We start from the raw sequence: 25066 nt of genomic DNA on the forward strand, positions 1-25066 counted from the left end.
CCACTCAGGATGACCCAGAAGCTTCAACCTCAAACTCACTAACTCAGCCTAATGATGTGAGTATTTCTTTTTTAAACATCATAAAAATTACCATTCTAAATATGTTAAATAGCTGCTTCTCAATATTTATACTGGTGGATGTTGTGGACAATGCTTTGTACTACATCGCATGGTTTGTAGTCTGCCAGATTCTGCAAAAGCTGTCCTGTGGTGTGTGCCATGCAAGCTTGGTCAGAGATGCTGTACCTTCATCATTTCATGATAGCTACCACTTTCTAGCCCCGAAAAACAACAGTGTACTAGTGATTCCATCATGTGGCACAGTGAAGGTGCTGAGAGCTGCAGAGTGGGTGATTCGCCAAGCTTCAGCAAAGCTGTAAAGATGGCGACAGTCACGTACATCATCCGGGAGGAGATTGGAACGGAGGATGTTTTTCAGCTTGGGGAACACATTGAGGAGACAAAGTTTGGCATCAACAACCATTATTCCAACTTGTTGTCATTGTTTGTGTCTGTGTTTCTGAAAATAAGGCTCCACCACATTGGCAAACTGACCTCTCTTGACCTGCATAAAAGGGAGCACGAGACAGAAGCTCTGCAAAACACTCCTCTTTCAGGGCTTTTAGCTTATTTTGTTTTGCTTTAGGTTGATACCATTCAAAATATTAAAACTTGTGTATATACAACTACCTTCTTGTACAGTGTTTTTTATATTTTATTATAGTATTTCTATTTTTCTAGACTGTTAACTCAGAGAGATCCCTGAACAAGAAATGCATGTGTCTTGACTGCGGTTCATGCACAATTGGCAATTTAAAAAACATTGCACCTTGAACCTTGATGCTATGGTCATAACAAAGTTATGCTGTGAAGCCAAAAAAGCAAAAATCAAAGATATTTTCTTACACTGTTTTGGCCTTGTGAAATATTTTATTACAGATTTGATAAAGATGTTACATAAAAATATTAACAGCTGTATAGTGTCTTTATTCCTCTTCAATGATACAAAGCTTGTAGTACATGATTGGAAAATTTGTTTGGTCAACAGCTTGAATGATCTTCAAGCAGTGTGTATATATACATACTCATTCATTCGTAGGGCACCATAGGCAATCGTCAAATAAATACACATACAACACAAACATCCTCTACCTTACACTAGAAATATATATATACACATACATATGTATATAACAAAGCTGGATTCTCATTATTCCACCCGTTCCAAAGTACAAAATTACGACAAGGCTGGAGCTGCCAAAACAGCGGCAGCTGACAATGAGCATCAGTGTCTTATAAATACAGCTTACTGACCAGTCTATCACACACTGTCATTCTGCTGTTGATGTACGGTACCTGTAGGTGGTGTTCTGGCCCTAGACCTCCTGGCTTATCTGGGTCTGAAAAATAATTAATTAATTAATTCAAATACATAAAGGTTTTGACACCTTTACTGTAGGTAAAACAGTAGCAGTTGCCATGGCAACTCAATGGCAGCTGTGTGAACACCTGGAGATGTAACCGGCAAATGCCAAAATACCTCGAAAACATGCAGGGCAGTGGTACTTGAGGACCGGGATTGAGAAACACTAGCACTTGCTGTCATCCTGAGTGGTCACAGACAGGCTCTCTTCAGCTTTTCTGGAAGAACATGTTGTCCTGCCCTTTTCTGGCTAAAATGAAGAAGCATAATATTAAAATATATAAAAATACACACACACACATACATACACAGGGATAAGCATTTCACCCTGCCCTGTTATTGATAATATTTCAATTTATGAATGCTAATAGCCTTATGATGATACACCTACTCTTTGTAGGTGAACCTGTAAGCCGAAGATGGAGGGAATAACACCAACTCTCAGTCGGACAATCTGTGGGGTGGGTATGAGACATGAGGTAAATACTTTTGTTAGGATGAAAGAATTACATGTGAATAATACAGGCATAATAAACGTCATTAATAAACCTGAAATATGATGGTCAATGTTATAACAGTAATATTTGCATTATTTCAAAAGTAGCATTCTTGTGTTAGTTGTAATCTAAGCCTGTGTTATGGAATATATGATTTATGAAGTCTCCGTTGGCCTAATAGCCGTGTGAACAGAGGTGTTATGCCGCGAAGTGCATTCCCATTCACGGGAGCGCGCGTAAACTGTTTCAGGTGTGGATTATTACATTTATCCAAAAAAATAATATTGAGCTGACAATGGTGTTTCATTCGTGCATCTTTTTTTCACATCTCTTCATGTAAATTAATAATAATACGTGTACAATTATGATAATCCGACAATTGTACAGTTTAGAGTATTCCTATTCCTAACTATTGTTATATCATTGGACATATATTCAAAAGTAAGGGCCGTGACTAATACTTTTGTAGTCAACACGAAAGACGGTATACATTTTCTATTAACAATCTCAATTCATTATAGCCCAGATGAAATTATATAAAAATTAACCTGAAACTATGAAATTTGGTTATTTTAATTTTATATACAAATTTGGACTTGTTGAGATTCGCATCCGTTAATTCAATCAGGTAAACAAATTATGATGCAGTTATATCATATCATTCCATCACAGACTCGCTTTAAAGTACGACCAGCAGGGGGTGCACTTCTCGGCATAACACCGGCTATAAACATATCCTAGTTTAACGTTTGCTGGCTACGATTTCGGCAGACACAAATACAGTACAATAATATTCTATTGACAAAATACAACCAATAATAATGTTGAATCCTACCTGTGAAAGGTAATCCCCTGACTCCTGTTCGCAACGTCTGTCTCAGCGTCATTAATGGCTGCTCCCTCAGTAATGACCGCGGCCTCGGAAAGTCATGGCTGGTCGTGGCCGGCTGGCCGCGGCCAGGAGAGTCATGGCTGGTCGTGGCCGGCTGGCCGCGGCCAGGAGAGTCATGGCTGGTCGTGGCCGCGGCCAGGAGAGTCATGGCTGGTCGTGGCCGCGGCCTCGGAAAGTCATGGCTGGTCGTGGCTGCGGCCTCGGAGAGTCATGGCCGGTCGTGGCCGCGGCCTCGGAAAGTCAAGACCGGTCGTGGCCGCGGCCGCGGCCACAAAATGCGCTAGCCCTCTCTCCGTTAGGTACAACAGTACAAAGGTAGGCAGGAAAGCGAAAGAGTGACTCATTCCTGAATATGAAGAAGCTCACTGGGTTGGTTTGTGTCCTTGTTAAGGTATTCTGTGCAGTTTAGCTTTATTGATATTGCAGCACTAAATGACCACTTCGTAAGATACAGCAGTTCAACTGCATCTCAAAGCAAATATCAGTGGAAAATGAACATACTTTTGCTTGTAGACATAGTCAAAAAGATATGCTGAGGTTAAAAGCATGCATCAGAATGGCATGTGGAGTATTTCAGAAAACTGTTGATCCTCTGGTAGTTTTGTCTTCAAGCATCGTGTGAGCTGCAGTTTTCTGGGTGAAAATGCTACTGACAGCACAGGTCAAGACGAACGAAGGGCAACAGTAAGCCAAATAACTACTTGTTGCAATCAAGGTGGGGACAAAAGCCTTCCCGGATGCTCAACAAGTCTAACCTTGAAGCAGACGTGTCACAACTGCAGAAAACCACAACAAATGCAACTCCTGTCACTGAAAGTGAGGTTACTGTCGGCTTCACACATTTATCAGTGGAAGATTGGAAAAAGAATTTTTGAGTCTTGATTTTTTGCTGCAACAGTCAGATGGCGGAGTCAGTTTTTGGCATAAAGAACGCAAAAACGTGGATCAACAGCCCAAGCTGTTGCTGGCAGCGTACCAGCCCATTTGAGTGCTGATACAGACAATGTCCATCATTTCATAACCACAGTGTACCCATCTTCTAATGCCTACATTCAGCAAGACAATGCACCAAATCACCAAGCTCATATGGTCTCAGACTGGTTTCTAGAACAGTCCTCGGGCATTCAATGGCCCCCTCAGTCACCAGATCTCAATCCAGTTGAGCACCTTAACAACATGGTGGAGAATCACATCATTAATATTGTTCCTACAAGTCTACAGCATCTTGAAAGGCTATCAAGTCAAGGCATTCCAAAAAAGGACTATTTCCAACATCTTGTTACACCTCTACCATGAAGAATTAAGGCTAAAGAGTTTCCCATGTGGTACGTTCGTGGTGTAACTAATAAAGTGAAAAATTAGCCGTGTTTCTATAACAAGACATCCTCTACATTGAGAGAGACGTTGCTGCAGTTGAACTGAGATAATTAAAGCAAATCTATATAATGTCAAATTTCAATGTGATTTCCAAACAACATAATCCCTACAAATCTGTTTTCATGAAAGTGTCTAAAGCAGAAATAAGTGGCTAATAATTAAAAGTGTTGTGTCCAAAATTAAAATTGCCTTTAGCAAGGCTCTTCTCCTCAAAATGTGCCCTCATGGCATTTACTCATGCAGACAGATACAACCAATAATTACGGTAGAAGAATATGTGACCCAGGTGGTAATTGTAGAGTGGGTTAGGGTTGGGGTTTATTTTCCCTTTGGCTTGAAGCATTAATAAAACATCACCGCCCATCCTACCTTTTGGATGACAAACAGTTACAATGTGAACGCAACAGCTTAACTTCTCTCTGATTAAAAAGTTTCATACAATTAGATATCTAAAATCTTTTTGCTTCTTTGCTTTTCTTTTGTTGAAATATGGCTCATAGCAGGAGACAGAGAGAAGCTCATTTACAGAGTTGTTTGTATCTTCTGCTTCATAAAGTAGCACTCATCGAGTATACAAACCGCTGCACACACAACAAACCAATTGTACGAGTACCTGCTGTTCTTGACATGAGGGCCATCAGCTCATGGTCTCTCACTCCGAGTGGTGTTCACTGCGGGTGTGAGGATGGAAGATGAAGGGGCGAAGAGATATAGAGATGGGGGTTAGATAGGTTGAGATGAAGCAAAGACAGACTGAGAGACTGCTGGTGGTGACAGGGCTGAAGTGAAGGTTGAATTTCAATCCTCAACAGCCAGAGTGCTTTTGTGCCCTCGAAGTTATGAAGTGAAGTTGTAACAAAAAATGTACAACTCCACTGGATCCAAGGGCGATTTTTCTGGTCTTTGTAAACAACCGTGATAAAAAAGATAGGAAGTCATTTTTGTTTATGCAGATTCTGTTGAGATGCACTATCACCATCACAAAGAGAGCTAATCTTCTTTACAGCTTTGTGGCAAAATGGGCCGTTTTGTCAGTTCATAAAACAGGCAGCTAGTGAGCCATTCTGTCATTAACTTCACCACCATGTGTGAGAAAATGTTTTGTTGCCAGCATGTGGCTCATCTGGAAATTCAATTATGGTATATTCCCTGGTCAGACAAAAAATAGCATCATCAAGACTCTGGCTCAAATTCAGAGAGGATCAATTATGAAATTTTGTGTTGCATATCATTAAATCCCTGTTAACTGGAGATGTTCTTAGCAATACACAAATAACATGACATGATCATCAGCACTGCTTTGCACACATCTGAAGAGAAACCTTTGGTTGGAATATTGATATCAAAATAACAATCATTAATGTCACTGATGTACATTTTCCCAAAGATGGAAAAATCAGGTTGACTAGTCTATTTAAAAAAAAAAAAAAAAAAACCTACATTTGACTTGTTTGTTGAAAAATGAAAAACAAGTTTTTTCATGTGAACACCAGAGTGAGGACTATAAAAGTCTAGAGAAACTGACTTTAGAAGGAATGCCCCAGATTTGATGAGATACTGCATTCCTAAATGTGTTTTTCTTAACAGTAAATCATGTGAATAGACATGGATCCTATCCTATTCTTCTTGGTTTTATAGATGATTGTGTTACAGATTCCAAACACAATTTTTTTTTCTATGCGGCATATTTTTGCCACTCTAGGAAGAACATTTTACTCTTTTGACTCAAGAATGCCACTACGTAATGACCCAGAATGGGTCGGTAAATAATCTAAACAAAATAGTGCACCTTAGAACAAAGAGACTAACAGCCTGAGCGGTAATCTGCCTGTAAGCCACATCAGGCATGCTTTACGTATACCTTCACAGGTGCAGCAAATGGAGCTAATTAGAACAATTAAGCCCACATACCACCCAAAGACTGCGCTGCCACTGTAAGGCCAGTGAGGATGTAGAGGGACATAACAACTCTAGTAAAGTAGTTGTGGCTTTACCTTATTCTATCAGTTTATTCTCAACAAATACATTGCTTACCAGCTTCAATCATTAATACATGCTTTGTCTAGGAACATTACTAAAAGGAGACTGACTATGTCCTTCTGTCAATTTAGGGTCTTAATAAAATGTATGTGACATGTTTTGGTCAAAATAACATAGAGATACTACAGCTCCTACTCCTTTTTCTTTAGGGTTGTGGAGTCGCTCACTCGACATCATTCCAACCCTGTCTTCCTCAGGGTCTACCTCTTTTAAGACTTGTAGTACTTAATAACAATTGGAGCATGTTATTACAGCATGAGAGCATGCAGTAAAAAGCCAGAGAGCTCAGACCACACTCTAAACCGATGAAAACACAAGATAATTTTATCCTCGTCTGCAGTCTGAGCATGGCCAGCTGGTGGGCTACTGATCTGTTTTATGCACAGTCTCATCGCAAGTCATGTGTTGAACAGGCCAAAGTTGTTAAAACAAGCACCACTGAATGAAACCATCCAGAACGCAAGTTGTTCTCCCTCCCTCAAATATCACCACAAACTTTGAACTTCACTGTTGCTTCATTCCTTTGTGTTTTATTTAAGTTTTTAGCGACTAATATTAAGAACTGTTGTGCATATTTCCAATATTTCACTGATGTTTGTTTTGAAATGGCTGCTATATCATTACTGTACCGATGGTGTATTCAGTAACGAATGAGAAATCTGAATTTCTGTCCTCCAACTAGTATAAGAATTAAAGAATGCCAATTACAAGTCAGGTTTCCTTGTTAGGATATAAAACAGGCAAAAAAAAGTATTTAGAGCATTATTAGCTAATTGATTTCTTGTGTTAAGTGAACTGTATGATACGGTTTAATATTGATATCAAAAGAAAAAGCAAAATAAGTTTTAACTTCCCACTTCTGAGGTTCAGTGAACTAAGCTTCATCTGAAGTTCTAAGCTAACTGAAATAATGAGAGAACGGGGCAGGACAACTTTGCAAAGTGACGTAAGTTTACCCTGCACATCTAAATGGCTCACTGAAGGACACAGTTTTTGAGTTGTTATTGACTTCAGACACAGGAAATGCATGCTTCACAGCACAGAAAAGCACTTTATTTTCACAATGGCCCTCATTTATCAAGCCGTCGTAGAAAGCATCTTATATATGAGCGGAGAACTCGTCGTACGCAGAGGCTCAAGTGAGATTTACAGAACATGCGTACCACACCAATCCCATCGTAAAACCGAGCGGCTGTTGATAAATCCAGCGGCTGAAATCCATCGTAATGATCCTAACCACGCCTTCTACAAAAGGGGGTTGAGAGGCCACACCTCTAGAGTTTGCGACATGGATAGACGAAAGGCGGCAAAGAAACGCTGTCAACAGCGTTGGTGATGTAAATCGCAGACCGGACGAGTTATGTATTTTCCCCTACTGTGATGGTCAATAAAATGTGATAAACTCCAGATTAAATGAAATCTAAAATTGAACGATGTTTTACTTTTTCTCCAATAAGATCAGGAAGAAGTAGTCCGATATGAAATTGGCCAAAAAAAGAAGGTCGCAGCTGTCCAACGCAGCATGTCACAAACGGGGGGGGGGGTGAGTGCCTTGGAGGAGAGGGTGGCTGGCCTGATCAGAGCTACGTCCTCATCGGGCGTGCCAGGGAAACTTGACACTGATGCGCCCATGTCAGAGCTCGAGAATGGTAAGAATGACTGCACACCCAAGACGTTTAAATAACACAGTTGCTTTAATATTCAACACAAATGAGGTTCCTAATCAAAGTAATAGTTTTCATTCACAGATGAATCCGAAGTGGCATCCGGGCAACCTGACCCACGCGACGAATACGCGGCCCCGTCAACATCCGAAGCCTCTGCCTCTGCCCCCCGGTCTGCAGCGTCACACCGGCCAGCCGTGTTAACCACAGAGGTCCTAGAAAGACAAACAGAGATCATGAAGTGGATGATGGCTTTAACACACACCATGCAATCTATCGACAGTACATTGAAAGACATAAATGAAACACTGAAGTCACAGAATAAATGCTGAAAGAAATCGTTCTTCTCCTTTCTTTTTTCCTTGAATAACAGAATGCTTACCAAAAGTCAGAATCGCTGAATAAGTTCCTCTCTCCTCCTGAGCGCTCTTGGCTGTGCAGGCTGGTGGTAGGGATCTCTGGGTACGGGGTCCTCTGGATGTACATCTGGAAATGGCACTCCATTTTTTTGGGCAATGTTATGGAGATCCCCGCATGCAATAATAATATTGCATACCTTTTCGGGCGTATAGGGCTCCCCCCGCAGCCGAGAGACAGATCCAGCTTTAGGAGCCCTATACACCTCTCCACAGTGGCACGCGTGCGCGTATGCGCAGTGTTAAAGCGCCTCTCCTGTTCGGTGTGAGGGTGCGCGGTTGAATAATGAGCCATCACTCTTCCAATTACGGAGTTGTACTTGTTTAATTTATTTAATTTGTGTTTATGTTTATATTTATGTTGAAGTCAAATAAAACATGGGCCTTCTTTGAAGTGATAAGTCTGTAATTTTAACCTAGGGATTTGTTGCGACTCCTGAGCACGCACTAGTGACGCTGCTGTATTGCAGTCACCGCAAGTCAAAATGGAAAAGTGCGTACACCGGCCTCAGACCTGTCGTGGCGATTTCATCTTTCCTGCGCTCACAATGGATTTGATAAATGCCAACCTTTGCGCAGAAAAGAACGTACACACGACCTACGCACGTTTTTCGTCTTACGCAAGTTTGATAAATGAGGGCCAATATGTCTTCTTTAAAATATGCTCTATCTATGCTTTGATCTTTAATACTACAATTTCCCAAATCAGTTTCTACACCTGATTTGTTTTATTCTTTGATGATTATTTCATCAGATCTGTAATTCCAATGAAGGGGGACAGATGATGATGACACAATAAGGAAAAAACTCACAACCTGTATTCCACGTAATGTCCTTATTTGTTCTGTGAATTCCATGAAACATCACTCTTTTTCAAATGTTTTCTCATCAGGACTCACCGTTCCAATGGTCACGGGTCAATCATCACTTCAGTGCTGATGTTCTCTTTACCTTGACCTTTTTACCTGCTTTATCACTTTTGAAGGCAACAGAAACACAGCCACAATGAAATCTTTTCCTCTATCAAATGTAGAAATACCATTATTCAGAGACTGCCTCTGCTCTTGTTTGGCTCCAAGAAGTCCAGCTCAAGGCATTACTCTGTATTTGCTGATGTGTAAAGTTGTTTTTTCATCTAATTTGCCTCTGTTAAGCACTTTTAAACTCTGATTTGAAAAGTTGCTAAATGAAATACTGTAGTAATATGATCATCATAATCATTATGATACACTAGCTGGAGCCTATGCCTCAAACGCACACAGCCTGGTATCACTACGGTCCTCAAGTACTCTAAAGTCCATTGCAGGGGGACTCTGAAGCTACTCTGAACAGATTCTGCCTCGCACATCTCCCCGACCTTCTCCTCTCCCTGCACACCTTTTAGCCACTTGTCCACTTTTTTAGGATTTTTCAATATGATGCACTGGGTTGAGTTATGCTCACAGTTTATAGCTTGTTATTTTCATGCCCAAATTATTCTAATCCATAAACCTAACCATTTCTGTTGCCTGAAACTAATCAGTGAATAAGAACAAAAGTTAAAAAAGAGGTGAATTCTTTATGTAGAGATGTAAAATGGAATTTCTACATAAGTCCAGGAATCATTGACCCGTGTAATTGATAAAGTTCTAAAAAGAGCCTGAGCATCAGACTGGACACTCAGATTGCTATTTAAAGAGGCGACTAAAACTACAAAAATGTTTTATTGTTTTTAATCTGTAACATTCCCAAAGATTTTCAAATAAATAGCATAGATACTAGATACTAAAGAGTCAACAACCACACTACAGACTTTATTTCAGACTAATTTACACAGCTTTGCATTTATAGTATATTGCTATTGTGCCATCTAAAAAAACTGACTAACAAACACTAGAATGGTAAGAAAAAACACATCTTTTTTTTGCCTTTAAGAAGATGTGTGTGGACTATTAAGATGGTGCTGAATCCTTAAGCCTAATTTATGCTTCAGATGCAAAGACTCTGACGCTCGGACGCATAGCCTCTGCGAGCGTCAAAATCTTGACCACTCCCCCACGCAGAGGCTCTGCGCGCGTTCTCGTGCACCTCAAAAAAATCCTGACTGCGTGACAGACGCACGCAGACCACCAACGGAAGTGCGCAGACAAAAGCGGCTGTGATTGGTCCTCGGTGTGCCTTTCCGGTTGTCTGTGTTGTTGTCATTCTCGCTTGGTGTTGGGCGCGCCATTTTTAATGGCATTTCGAATGGGCTCCCACTAGCGTTTTGGCGGAAAACTGCTATGCGTCACTAGAAATTCTAGGTCGAGGTTGCAGAACCATAACATGAAAAGTGGTTCGCGACCAGAGCAAAGCAACACGTCAAGACGATAGACGCAGAACTATAATCTGCCCTTTAGAAATATATAAAAGTAAAAATCGACAACCGACTCTTGCAGACATTATCCCCTGAAGAGCTAGCACAAACACTTACAAATGCAAGGCATTGCTTTAGAGCTTAGATCAGGTGTTCAGACCCACATCTTTCATTACCTTAAAAGAAAGCTGCATTCATCCAAATTCATCCAAATGCCCATTTTAGGACAAACAAGATGTAGATTCAGTTATGAAATCCTCAGAGCTGATGGGTAGAGAGCTGCCTAATGCCTCAGCATCATGCTTTGACACATTTCACATTTAAACATAGCGCTGCATTTCCTTCCTGATCTGTGTCCTTTTCCCAATTCAAAGCTTTTCCACCTCTGAAACAATGCAATTAAATTTTTTCAATTTTTGTTTACGAACTCAGGGTCTCAGCGGGTGTCTGAGAAAGGTTGCGCTGCTGTTCCAATTTGCGTCGTGCTTCAGCCCCCTACTCATTAATCTCCCTCCATTCGCTGATAGCTTCGTTTCGTCCACTAGAAATCACTTTCAATTATTCATGCCTATTTTCAACAAATACCTTGGAGATGGAATTAGCAAATAAACAATGCAAGGCGACACTAATCCCCATCTACAGCAAAGATCCTTTAATGCACCAGAGATCAGGCCGGCTGTTGACAGGCACCTGTTACTGTCTTCAACTGCCTCGCAACAGCAGTGTTGACACAGTAAATATGTTTATAGGAGCAGTGCAGCCTTGACCCTGTACTAAAGGTGCAGAGATAATATGAGGGAATGAGAGGGGAAGAGCAGGAGAGCATAGAGAAATTGCAAGAACTGAAGAAGAGTACAACTGACAAGGATAAAAAGGATAAAGGGCAAGTGTGAGACCCAATCCCATTCATCTGTTGAAACATTTTCAGCTCATCAGAATAGAAAATGTTTGCACACCACATCTTATTTAACTGTAGCGAGAACAAAGAGTCAACAGTGACACAAGCCCTTTTTCTGGGTCAGAAAGAAGGATAAAAGAAAGCAGTTTAAGACTGCTAAAATGCCCCATTGGAGCATTTTTAATGGCTGTCTTTCACAGTGTGAGCTATTTTCTGTTTCTGGAGGCACTACAGGATGCAGAAGTTAAAAAGGAAAACAGGATGAAACATCATGACCTTGGAATTAAAAAGACGTTTAACACCCTACTTGAGACAGTAGAGACAGTTTCCACTGAAACACAAGCACAATATTTAGCGGTTTACTGTGAATGATACAACTCTGACTATCAGGTGCCCTGCAGCAAGCACGCACACACACAAGAATGCATGCATGTGTGGAGTGAATAAATTAGAGCAGAGAGGGAAGGTTTCTGTGATCAACAATGCATCAGACAGGAAAGTGAGATGTGTCATATCAAATAAGCATCATGGTAGGTTTCTATATGCATGTGTGTATAAAGTTACACACATGTGTGTGTGTGTTTATGTGTGTTTGCCCTCTAGCAGACTGGCAGATGATGCAAGGAAGACTGAAAAAGGTACCACAGAGACTGAAAGAAAATAGTGGGAATGACGGTTTGGACGACTGTGAGCCGGGCTTGTTGCCGAATCACACACACACACAGTATTTTTTTCACACTCTCACTCACAGAGCCGGGGGCAATGGAGGAGAAGAGAGTGAGGAAGACTTTGATCACCGAACTGAGCACATTCAAGCACTCAACCAGAGAGGGCAGCCAGTGATGAGGAGGAGAGGGGAAAGTGCCCAGGGAGGGTGGGGAAGGGTAGGGAGGAAGACGGGGGTAAAGGAATCCTCTTGTTTTCTGACCTCTGCGCTCATTGATACAGATGTTAAGGCATCAGCAGACAGACAATAAGGCATCCGACACAGAATCCGCCATAAAAAAAATCTGAAAAAAATGGTTTTCTTGACCGGATTTTTGATAGTGCAAACCCCTGCTGACAAAACTAACCTAATTTCATCTATATGGGCCTGGACACGAGCATACCAAAAGTTGTGGCAACATTCAGAAAATGTAATTCACAACTATCCCATTTGCCTCTGGCGGCTTGCTGACTTCTGAACGGTAAATATTACAATATCAAGCAGGCACACGCGTGTCACACAGCTGAAATTACCTTTAGGAGCAGTGTATGTGTCTGAAAACAGCTATGGAGCTATAGATTTGTTCTCCGTGCCTGAGATGCAGGTGGATAAACCATAGTGCTGTTTGTGAAGAGAGCAGGTAATTATCGCTGGCATTTTGACAAGTGTTTGCCAGAGTGAAGGTCAACTCTGTCTGCGTGGGAGATCTATGCTAATCTGCTCAGCTGGAAAAGACTACCACTCACCACTCAAATGGGAGCTAGCACTATCATGCAGTCACAGCTACTGTGTGTTCACTATGTAGTTGTCTGCAAGGCTATGTGTGCATTTGGAGGACAGAGTGAGATTGTGTGTTTCTCCGAGCAGATCAGAGAGAGTATCAGAGGTCTTTCCACAGAAAGAGAGGAAAGACAGACAGAACCAGACACATAAATGGAGTGACACAGAAAAGGTAGCCAGTTGTATGTAGGCTGGCTCTTTTATTTAGAAAAAAAAAAAACTGCCCAACAAAATGTTTCACTTTCATTTTTGTTTTTAAGTTTTTAAGCATTTCACATGCTTTGATTGATGGAATTAGTGAAAAACAGATATGAAAGTGGGAGATGAAGGGGTGACATGCAGTAACTGGCCCCAAGTCTGAATCAAACGCCGGCCTGCTGTCACGAGAGCTTATCTTAATTTTATCACACTCTTCTCTGCATGTTATTAGTGAAGATTCTTGCCAAACATCTGGGCCAGTAGGTACCTGTTCTGCCTTCTGGCTCATATGGTGAATTAATATGTCACCTAAGCAACAAACAAAATAGTGTGTTGTGACATAACATTTGTAAATAAATGCATTTTAGCCCGACTAGTGATCTTTTCATAAACCTAACCAAGTAGTTTTTATTCCTAATCTCAGCTAAGCACCATTAAAGGCTAACCTTAAATATGCAGGTGTGATACGTTAACAGTGAGCAAAACAAATGTGAATGAATAAAGCAGCTGTTTATTGATTTATTGTTTAAGGAGATTACACTGTATTTTGGTCAAACAGTGGGGTCCCAGGATGAATAAAGTCGGTATTGTATAGTGCTTTTGACAGTGAAGTTTAATGTCATTAAGTGTATAAAATAAAACTACTGGGTGCACTGTGTGTTTTTCGGTCGAATGTCAAAAAGAATGCAGTGGCACAACGCCATAAAAATCCTCAAACCTCAAACTATGTAAAATGAAACTGGAACTGTGGCACATTGTTTGTTTCATGTATAAATCCAAACTTTCAGTATCCAACTTTACGTAAGTACTGCAGAATCTGAGTTCAAACTGAAAGGTCAAAACTGAAAGTGAACCCTAACTGGGAGCCTTTCAAACTGCGCGTAATAATGGGTGTAATAATAATATCTTAAGGAAAAATAGGGCAATGTGGATTCTGGTCTTCTCCTTCACTCTGTGGAGGCTTTTTAGCTGAAGAATGTGGAATATTCAGGGGAAGAAAAGCTGGAAGTTCTCACATCACAGCTGGGACTTTCAAAGTGCTAAAATGCCAACTTGGTCTCACAGGAAAACACAAAGTGGTCACCCAGCCAGACTTTCCAAGTATGTCAGTAGGTCATCCAGGAAAAGGATATTTTGATGCAATATGTTTTTACAGTGTCTGTTTTAACTCAAGTCATTATGGTTTGCTAACCATGCAGTTTTTAATACATAACCTAAACTAATGTGGAAGTGTGGAAGGAAACAATGACTAAATTCCATACTCACTTAAAAGGGAAGTCAAAGATAAGAGGTTGGAACACTAATCTAACTGAGTTTGGGAGTCATGTGTGTAGCTCCACCACCCAACTCCTTCGAACTCCAAATGCCGTCTCTGTTGCCCGTTAGATGTGAAGCGACAGTGCTTTTGTGACTATTTAATAAAAAGGAAATGACAGTGTGTTCCTCTGTGTAATTATTTTCATGTCCACGAGCTGGAGAAAAAAAACATTGTCTGTTGACACATATCAATAGATTAAGTTTTTGTGATTATTTTATGTTTTGCTGTGAGCTCAAAATGCACAAACAGCCAATCAGGCTACTACTACACAAAAGTACACAGTTATAACATCACATACCTGCTTCATCTTCATGTAGCACATAGAGGTTTGCTGATGTATTAATGGTTAATGTTTTGTATATTAAACACTGCTGATTGAATCTATTAAGTGTACATTTTATTCGAATTTTAGTTCAAATATTCATTCTAAGATTATTTTTTAAAAATCATCTAAACTTATCAAGAGAATGTGAAGACAGTATCTATTTCCAAACTGGACCTTGAAGTAAGTTGACTTTACACCTCAAGTTGGGATAGTGAGTCGATATGCGGCATCCAGTCAGTCTGACATAAGCGCAAGTACAAGACGAGCTCCGCAAAGGTCGTAGCTGTTCATAAACGATGATTCAAATCTTGTCAATCAAGCTCAAGGAAAGGCAATCAATGAAGGAACAGAAACAGACTAATTATGGAGGTTCTTAGAAATAATTAATTGGTGTTTCCAACACTGTTTTAAGAATCAGTGGTCAAGCTCAAACATGTATACAACATGATGAAAGTAGCTCCATTAAATAATAGCGACCCCTTTGACTACAACAAGTACTTCCAAAGCAAATTTAAAGCAGGACGAACTTCTATTTCGTGAATAACACTTTATAAAAACAACAACAAAGGGGTGACTCTTGATGCAGCTATGGAAAGGCAGATTTACAGGGCTTCCTTGTCATTTTTAGCTCTTTGTTTCCCTGTCCAGTGCTTAGCAATGATAGCATCATTTTCTGTAGCAGAATGCAGCTGTATACATTTATGACAAAACAACTATACACTCCCTCAACAGCACTGGGAGTCAACGCATTCAGATTTCTTTGCTGGTGAAAATACTTGAGAATTTTGCCCCATAAGAGTCAGACATTCATCTCAGGAAGTGGTGGAGACCAAACACAGAGATAAAAGAAAGTGAATATAGAACTTATCTTGCTTCAGTGAGTCTAAATGCTTGATAATGTTGGTCTGTGAATGGTAAACGTGTGGAGAAGCAACTCTTTGCTAACAAGTTTTACAAATGATAAGTAAGTCAGTACTTTGTGCACAACTTGTTTCCTTTGTCTCTAAGATGCAGCGGAACAGACACTTCAGTGGCTTCAGAAGCTCTTCTTTTAATTACTTTCCAGCTTTTACATCTTTAGACTATCTTAAAAGCTTTTGTGGGAGAATTTCGAGTTTTACACCTAATTAGTCAGCAATAAATATACACGGACTCTTGGTGAACACAAACAGGTGGATGTTCTCATCCTCCCTAATTACAAATAACTTAGTCATTTTCTCACCACTGTTTCACTTTTCACTCACTACTTTGATTTTTTTTTCACTTACATGTGATTTAACCTGTTTGTGTCTGTTCATGTGTACGTGCGCGTGACAGAAAGACAGAAGCAGAGGTGGAAACATGGGGGCAGACATTGTCTATGTTCACGTCTCTGTGTGTCTCCCTCGGGTGACAGCCGTGTGTCAGGGTCTCTGCTTTCTGCTCCAGATGGCCCAGCAAGTTGCTCCCAAGGTCCCAAGGATCCCAGCTCTCATTGACCAGGGCCGGGGTTCTCACGGCCTGGGGGCTTGTGGACTCATTGCTGTGGCCTGGCCTCTGGGGCCTTTGAGGCCTCTAAGGGGCTCTGAGGGCCTCTAGGGTCGCCCAGCCGTGACAGCCAAGACAATAGGAGTGTCCTCACCCAGCTCCCACCCACCACCTACAGCGACTCTTAACACACACATATCCACTCACACAACCTGGACATCCCGATCCCAGTCGGTACGCAATCTGCAAGTCATCAGGCCTGGATTTTTAATACCAAACACTAAAATACACTTGAGCCTAATTATAACAAAAGCAGAAAACCATATCTATGTCACCCATTTAAAGACAAAAAAAAAGATATAATCATACAATAACACTTTATGAAGCAAAAACACCTTTCCGACACCAAAATCCACCGACTCAGTGTGAAGAGCACAAAAGTGTAAGTGGATCAAATCCATCATCAGCTACAAAACGTCACTTCACAGTGAGCAAAAGCAGTTCTGGCAGATCAATTTTCCCTCTACTGAGAGTGATTTACATGTTTAGAAATCACTGAGAGGAAGCAAGATGGCAAAAAAGTGGAATTCCTAACAAAACATTCCAACAGTGGTTTTAACAGCTTGGCTGCCACTTCATCAAATATTGAATGAATAATTTTCTTGGCACAGTATGAACACAGCTAAAAAAAAAAACTAAAAAAAAAACAAAACACGGCAACATTCACACATCCATACATGTGCATACAAACACGGACACACAGAGTGTCTTGTAGTTTTGATAAAGCAGCAGCTTTCTCTTTTGTTTTGCAGCCGAGCAGGGATTAGGCAGTGCGGGTCTTTGTCCTGCAGTTTTCCAGTTGAGCAGAACACAAGAGCCTCTACCTCCAATAATACAGTCAGACCTCCCAGCAGGCCTTTCACCACACAGCCGCTAAGAACCTGCTGCTTAAAAGATGCTTTTCAATGAGTTATCAAATCTCCTCTATACTGTCCATGCCTTTCAACCAAGTCTCTTTGTCTATTCTTTTGAATGGAGCATTGAACACATCAAATAGGACTGATGGGCAAATAGATGGACAGCAGAATGTAGCAGAGCCTTATTAATCTCTTTCAGATGCTGTAGAGTACAGTCGAGGTAACACCAGAGGAGGTTTAACATATAATACACCTCAGACTCCCAGAATTTGAGACAGACATTTCTCTTTTTTAAAAACCTAAACAAACAACCACAAAAAAAACAACAGAAAGGAAATATCAATTAATAATGAAAATGATCAATAGTTGCAGCCTGACCAGTAAATATACAATACTCGGTATACTAAAAAAGTAGATGCTGTGTATTTCATGTTCTGTTTGATGAATATCTTTGGTTTGGGGGGAAAAATAAGACATGCACAAATGGGCTCTCGGAACATATAGGAAGCATTTCTTATTGTTTTCTCTCCATTTTGTAAACACTGATTAATCGGTGATGGAAATGCAGTAATTGCTAGCTGCAGTCCTTACAACAAATATCTAATACCATAGGTAGTGCTAACACAATGACTTGCTAGTAAGCAAGAAAACTAAATGATTACAACTGTGATAACTGTGATAATAGACCACTAATTTAGTTGTAATTCCAGCCTCTCAATTTTGTTCATTTACAAACCCAGAAAGTTGATGGAAAACAGTCATATGGTCAAGAGCGAAACTGATCGTCTACAATTCCGACAAGCACTTCTAATAAAAAAAAAGTGCTTCTTATTTGCTTTCTGTCACTGTAAAAAAAGTTCGTTTGGTTTTGGGAAACTAAAATAGGACATTTAGAAAAGCTTCCTCACGCAGACAGAATTATTCTAAGTTAAATTCAAATATATTCAGGGAATAGTTTAATACTCTACTATGGTTGATAATATGTGTTTCAATGATTATTAACTTTCAAAATTTTTTGTGGTTTTCAATTGCCACAAAGCTCCATGTTGCAGGCTCTCTGCAGCCTGCCGAGTGCAGAGTGCAGCAGGGGTCTTGATGAGTTCATTAGGAGGCCACGTCATTTATGCACAGTCACACATAAGGCAAAGGTCAGCCAGGCTTACCCAGGTGGCCACTGCATGTGGGTGTCAGTTTGATTTTCAGACATTTCAGCCCTGCTCACGTCTGTCATTAGCTCTCACCACACGCAACCTCATCAAAGTCAGCCACACAAGTGATGGGGAACAAAAAAGAGATGAAGAGGTTGAAAAGAAAAGAGCAAGAAAATATGCAAGATATCATTATACAAACCCAATTCAAAGAAAGTTGGAACACTGTGTAAAAGGGAAATAAAAAGTGACACATTTTACTATTTCATGAAAAATTATAGCTCATCTTGAATTTAATGGCAGAAAAATTGGCATCTAAAAAACCTGGGACGGGATCCTGTCTTTGTAGCATCTCCTCTTTATCTAACAACAGTTTGTAAACATCTGGGAACTGAAACCTCCTTAATCAGCTGCTGAACCTGTGAGAGCAGAATGTTGTTCAATTCTAAGCCTCTTTCACATATCGGTTTGGGCTTGCAGGCAAAAACGACGCCCTCCTTACCCTGCTGCTGTTCTTCCCCATAATTCACAAGTGCCAAACAGAGGCGGCTCTGCCACGCATTGCTGCGTCCTCACATACATTACGACAATGTTGCAGAATCAGCTGAGTGACGAGTGGCGAGTTCCGCAATGTTTTCAGTTGGTGAAAGGTCTTAACTGCAGGCAAGCTACGACAAAGCCATGCTGTTGAAATAGATGCAGTATGTGGTTTAGCATATTTCTCTGAAAAAGATTAAATCTGTATGGGAGCATATGTTGCTGTAAAACCTGTGTATACTGTATCTTTCAGCACTGTTAGTATCTTTCAAAACATGTAAGTTGCTAAATAGGCACGAATGAAACCCCATATCGTCAGAGATCCAGGCTTTTGAACGGAGCGCTGAAAACAAGCCTGATGGTCCCTCTCCTCTTTAGTCGGGAGGACACGGCATCTATAATTTCCAAAGAAAATTTGAGAGTCTGACCACAGGACAGTTTTCCATTTTGCCATTTGCCACAAGTCCATTTTAAATGACCACCAGTTCAGATTTCTGGAAGTGTTCCTGAGCCCATGCAGTGGCTTCCATGACAGTCATACCTGTTTTCAATGCTGTGCCACCTTAAGGCACGAAAGATCAAGGGCATCCAGTATTGATTTTTTTTGCAATGCCCCTTGTGCACTGAGATGTCTACAAATGCAAATTTGCAGATGCATTGTTTTTGCAGATTGCTGAACCTCTATTAATTTTTAGTTCTGACAGTCTCTGCCTCTCTAAGGTGCTTTTTATCCCCAGACATGTTACTGAGCTGTTGACTTTGAACTTTATAAGTTGCAAAATGTCCCTCCAGCAGTTTATCTTTCATACCACTTACTTTTCCAGCCTGTTGTTGTCCTCGTTGCAGCTTTTTTGAGACGTGTTGCTGTCACATCAAATTCAAGATAAGCTAATATTTTTCATTAAATACTAAAATGTTTCACTTTGAACATCTATGTTTGACATGTTCTGTTTTGATTAAAATACTGATTTATTAGATTTGCAAATCATTTAATCAGCTTTTTTGGAGTTGGGGCTGTAATAAATGTTCTTCATACATATATTCATTTGAATAAATTTGAGAGATGAATTTGAACGTATACCGTTAAACCTGCCGATCCAAAGCTTATGCCCTTGCCCGGCTTTTCTTCCAGTAAATCTGTATCATCAGCTATTGTCCATCACCTCCCTAATAGGAAACGAGCTGGTGCCAAAAAATGTCATTGCACAGAAAAACTAGAGCAGCAACACATTTCTGCCAATAACAACACCATCATGTTGATTCCACTGGGCTGATATTGGATGATATTGACTGTCGGGCATATTGCTGTTCTTCTCAAAGTCATTTCCGACCAAAGCAAGGACGTGGACACACATCCAACATACACTTCACACACACACTAATGCCGACGGCAGGCTCACCAGAGTGCAGACAATGAGGAACGGAGCAAAGGCCGTGCATACTGACATCCTCCTTTCTGTGGCTGACAGCTTTCCATCAGTCTACATCAAACAAGTGCATGCATGCAGGCATACACAATAGTATAGACTCTGACCGATTGGCTAGTCCCAACCTGTTTCAACCTGTCAGCCTGTTGGATGTAGCAGAAGGCCATAGACTGTACTGTGTACTGTGCATGAGTATGTGTATGTGTGTGTAGAAGCAGAAGGTGTGCATACTTGGCTCATCATCCCTGTAATTGATGGTCATCTGTCATCGCACAGTGTTGATAATCTTCTTAGGGACAGGGGTTTGTCTGAACATGATGAACACCAGTGTATCTACTGTATCTGGAGAGACTAATCCGTGTTCTCATTTACTGATGCCCAGACAGTGACAGAGTGGTCTGGTTTGTAAAAACGAGATGAATCGCAATGAAGGCTGTCAACAGGATCACAGTATGAAGGTGATAAAGGAAAACTGTAGTCTCCTCTTACCTGCAACTTGAACCAGATCTGCAGTGGTCACGTTCTTAAGGTTTGGGCCGACTCTAAATGTTAGTGCAGGACCCAGGACACTGCAGATAAACAGCGAAGAATAAACAAAATTAATAGTTGTATGCAAAAGATTATTTTTATGACCATTTCTCACTGCATGCATCATTCGTCCTTTATGTACAATACTGGGCAAATTAAAGGCAATGCAGTTGTTACCATAAGATGCCTTGAAAGCTTGATTTATGTAGCTACCATAGATCAAAGCAGTGCTAAAAATTGTTAAAGACTAGTTAGCAACATGGTGTATTTGGTGCTGTGCCAAGTAACTTCATGTGCTTCAATTAATGGCAACTAAGAACAAAAGTTACTGGATGTAACTCTGGTTATGAGCCTATGATGAAGGCTAATAAATGTAGAACAACACCAACTTATTGAAATTACTGAAGCACAGAAAAAAAAGGACAATGCAATAGGAGATAGTGTGGATGATCACTTAAATTCATGAGTCTGCACATGGACTGTAAGATGAGGACAACAGAAAATGGCATACAGAATACTGGCCCTGACATTAGCATTATGAGCAATGCTGTTACATTTACAGCTTGTTAGATTTTACAGTTTTATTTTGCAGCATTGTATTTGAGCAAAGCAAAATGCTACGTAACTATGCCAAAGCACACCAATCACAGTTATTGTAGTCTGTATTGCAGAGACATGTAATTACATCTCTGCAGAGGCAAATGTTATGCGAAGGCACGGCACTCCTAGCTAAGCTGTAGTCTCTGAACTAGTCTAACATAGAATAAATAATCAAGCTTAACTTGTCACTCCAGAACATCAAAAACTAGCAATCTTCCTCTGTGGAAGTCATGTCAAATTTGCAAAATCCTTAAGATTGAAAAACTGGTATCATACATGCTATGACATCAGCAACTCAATATGATAGAAAGTTGCTACAGTATTAGATGGGTCCAAAGTACAGTTATCACCTGAGCAGCTTGTTTTCTTTTCACCTACAGTAACTGCTGTACTCCCTGCTCTCATTCTCGTCTTTCTAGTCAAGAATCTGCTACAGACTTCTCTCCCCGGAGCAGAATAAATGTTGAAGGTCCCTGAGGTTGGCCGTGAAATAAAATCTAGCAACCCCAGCGGACTCTGTTAGGATCCGTCCTGATGGTCAGGGGGAAAAAAAACAGTGTAGCAATGTGTAAAGATATAACTCAACTTATGTCTAGTGCAACCTCTTTATATCCCAGGTGAAATTATTTTTACACAATAAGAAGCTGGAAAAGGGCCATTTTTAGCAGCTAAAAGAACAAACAAATCCTGGTGTGGCTCTTCCTCAAAATGAGCATCAACAAATATAGCAACCATTCGATCATTTTCATCTAGTTTTGTTCAAATTAAAAATCTGATGCCTGAGACACAGAAGAAGAAAGCAAGATGTGAGTAAACTAATTTTCAGTGCACAAGTCAAATCCACTCTGTAGTTTGCTCAGATCTGATGTTTAAACCTCTAGCTTTCAGCTCATTATTAAGTACCTATAACATTTCATTCATTGTCAAAAAAGGTCTAATTATCCTAAAACATGCAAGGTGGGAACAATTTAACCATTCTCAAAAAGAAATCATCTTTGGAAACAATAAGATCAAAAGCTCAAAATGGTGTAAAGTAATGGTGGGCACTGTGGTTCAACAATAAGAGAGTTATTGAGAATTTTCAAATAACTAGCAAGAGTAATTAGAACAAATTAAGGTTTTTCCTTAAGTATCTTGAAAATGTCAAGCTACTTCTTTTAGAAGTAAAAACCTGAATGTATTCAATAAACGCAGATTTTTTATTTCAAGGCAAAAACCATGGGTCCACTTGCTTCAAAGTTTTACGTCGTCACCTTCCTAAAATAATCATTTTTTCAGGTTTTTCAGGAAACACAAAAAACTCCCCCCAAAAGTTAAATTATCGCATAAAATAATAATTTCAGTCAGTAAGTATGTATCAAAGAATGATGCTTGACATATAAGAACACTTATTGTTTTTCATAAAAACTGAGATTAAATAAATGACTTAGGCATTTTTTGGACCACGCCTTTGATGCCAAAAAATGACTTGGGCGATTATTTTAGGAAGGTGACGACGTATAAAAATAAATGACTGGACAAAAGATGCTGCTTAGGCTGACAGGAACAAAGTACATCAGTATCTCAATATCTCAAAAATACATACATTATACATTTTAAAATCTTAGTCATCAACTTAGACACTTTACTATGATAGATTCAAGGACACACGTGTGATATTTAGATGATAATTTACTAACAGCTGGCAATACTGTAAGTAACTGTCAATATGAATGAGGGCTTAAGATGTACACCTGCCCCATTTTTCTGCCTGCTTCAATCCACCAAAAGCTTTCAGTACATCATCATATCTAATCTGTTGTGTCCTGGAAAGAGCACAGAGATTTTTAGTGGACTTCCTAGCAGACTGTATGACAGAGAGGGATATTCATCTGACTGCCAGGGTGCTGTGACCCAGACCCTCTCACAATCAGTCAGCTATGGATGCAGCAGCACTCGCTGGGCCAGGGGCAATATATGAGCCAATACTATTCGACATATGGACCCAACCATGCACCGATGCATTTACGAACATGATCACGCACGCACACACAGCTCTGAAGGAAATGCCCTTCTCTCGCACCTTCACCTGGGCTCTGTTTGCTCTCGTAAATGTCAATGTTTCCACAATCTTTACCCCTGCTTCCATTCTCCCTGGCCGATGGCGCACCGCCTGAGATCTAAATGCATCTCAAATTGAACTGACGTGGAGCAACACAAACGCTATTCAAATATCGTGGAAGAAAAACACAGCCACAGTTGAGAGATGAAGTTAAGATAGATAAGTTATCTGAAGGACTCCACACTGTCTCCTTTGTTATCGGATGTGTGAGCTTGGACTTCATATTAGCTCTGCTAGTGAAAAAAATGAGTGTGTGTGCAGGCTGTTTGGCGGGATATTGGCAGGGTGTGTGTGTATGTGTGTGTGTGAGAGAGGACAGACTTGTAAATGTGTGTCCCACTCCCCCTAGTGTTGCTGACGGGTAAAACACTTACGTCATCTGAAAGAGGCACACTCTTGTTCTAGCCCATCATCATCCAGAACTACCATTTCAAAGGGAATATTTTTTTGTTGATTACGGTGGTAGCGGGCTAGAACGTAATTGTGTTCAGCATCTAAAAGTCTCAACAGAATAAAAAAAACCTCCAGTACCCTCTTCTCAGAGTCTCTGTCTGAAAGTCCTCTCTGCCTTCTTGTCATATTTGAGTGTCTCTTCTCATCTCCTGCTATCAGGGCTCATCAGAGCGGATGAAAAAAAGAGGCCTCTAAAACAGGGGCGGTGTGCTCTGACCCAGCACTCACAGTCCAGCCGACTCATATGCAGACAGAGGCTTTCAAATACTCAATATACCTGCCGAGGCTGCGCGGCAAGACGCACAAAGAGCTTACGTCATGTCCTTCGCCTCAGTCATTTCTACATGAATACTCTTTTATTACTTTTAAAGAGTAAAAAGGACAGAGGTATACAAACCAGAGAGAAGGGATATTTTCTCTATTAGTCTTCTATTAGTAGAATAGTTTAAATATAAGGTGTGAAGACATTGTGAACTTCTTTGGAAAGCGTCATTTAAGAATCTGCCAGTGGCTTTTACACTGGATTAACAACGTTAATGCACTGTGATACTGCAGCTTAGTTTACTTACAGAAATACTGTTGAGTAAAATATACAATTCTTTATACATCTTCTTTCACAGATTTGCTCAATCAGTTATTACACGGTCTTCTGTGACCTGTATGATGCACAAATAGATATCAGTTACTTTGTAACGGGAAAAATTATGATGTCATAATGATTCTTCAGCTGTAAGGAGAATCTATTCTATCATTTGTGGACGTTTGTTTACAGTTAAGATGATCTGTTAGCTGAAACTAAACATGTTGGCTACGTTTTCAGAAAATTAAAATCACACAAAAAGAGTCAAGTGCATTTGTATTACTTTAAAATGAGCAATTTATATTGAAAGTTCCAGGCGCCTCCACAATTATCACCATGTTTTAGTGTGCTCCCTTCATTGTTCCTCTCTTCATCTGCTCCTCCAAAGAAGTTAGGACATGCGAGTGAGGCGCTAGTGCATGTCCTCGAGGTAAGCAAA

The 25066-nt window shown here is 40.3% G+C and overlaps 1 protein-coding gene and 1 long non-coding RNA gene across 2 annotated transcripts in view; both read right to left on the bottom strand.

The window, feature by feature from the left end:
- Positions 1–25066, bottom strand: part of ptprn2 (protein tyrosine phosphatase receptor type N2) — a 143121-nt gene that overhangs the window by 75452 nt on the left and 42603 nt on the right. Inside the window, exon 10 of the mRNA XM_075451925.1 lies at positions 20855–20934. Within this exon, the coding sequence (XP_075308040.1) occupies positions 20855–20934 (80 nt within the window). The remainder of the gene's footprint in view (positions 1–20854; positions 20935–25066) is intronic.
- LOC142369631 (uncharacterized) lies at positions 920–3024 on the bottom strand. Its single transcript, XR_012767663.1, has 3 exons — positions 2756–3024; positions 1815–1877; positions 920–1673 (listed from the first exon to the last, which is right to left on the bottom strand). It is a non-coding gene; the product is annotated as an uncharacterized LOC142369631 (long non-coding RNA).

The sequence above is a fragment of the Odontesthes bonariensis genome, chromosome 20 (genome assembly GCF_027942865.1).
Source record: "Odontesthes bonariensis isolate fOdoBon6 chromosome 20, fOdoBon6.hap1, whole genome shotgun sequence".
Taxonomy (NCBI): Eukaryota; Metazoa; Chordata; class Actinopteri; order Atheriniformes; family Atherinopsidae; genus Odontesthes; species Odontesthes bonariensis.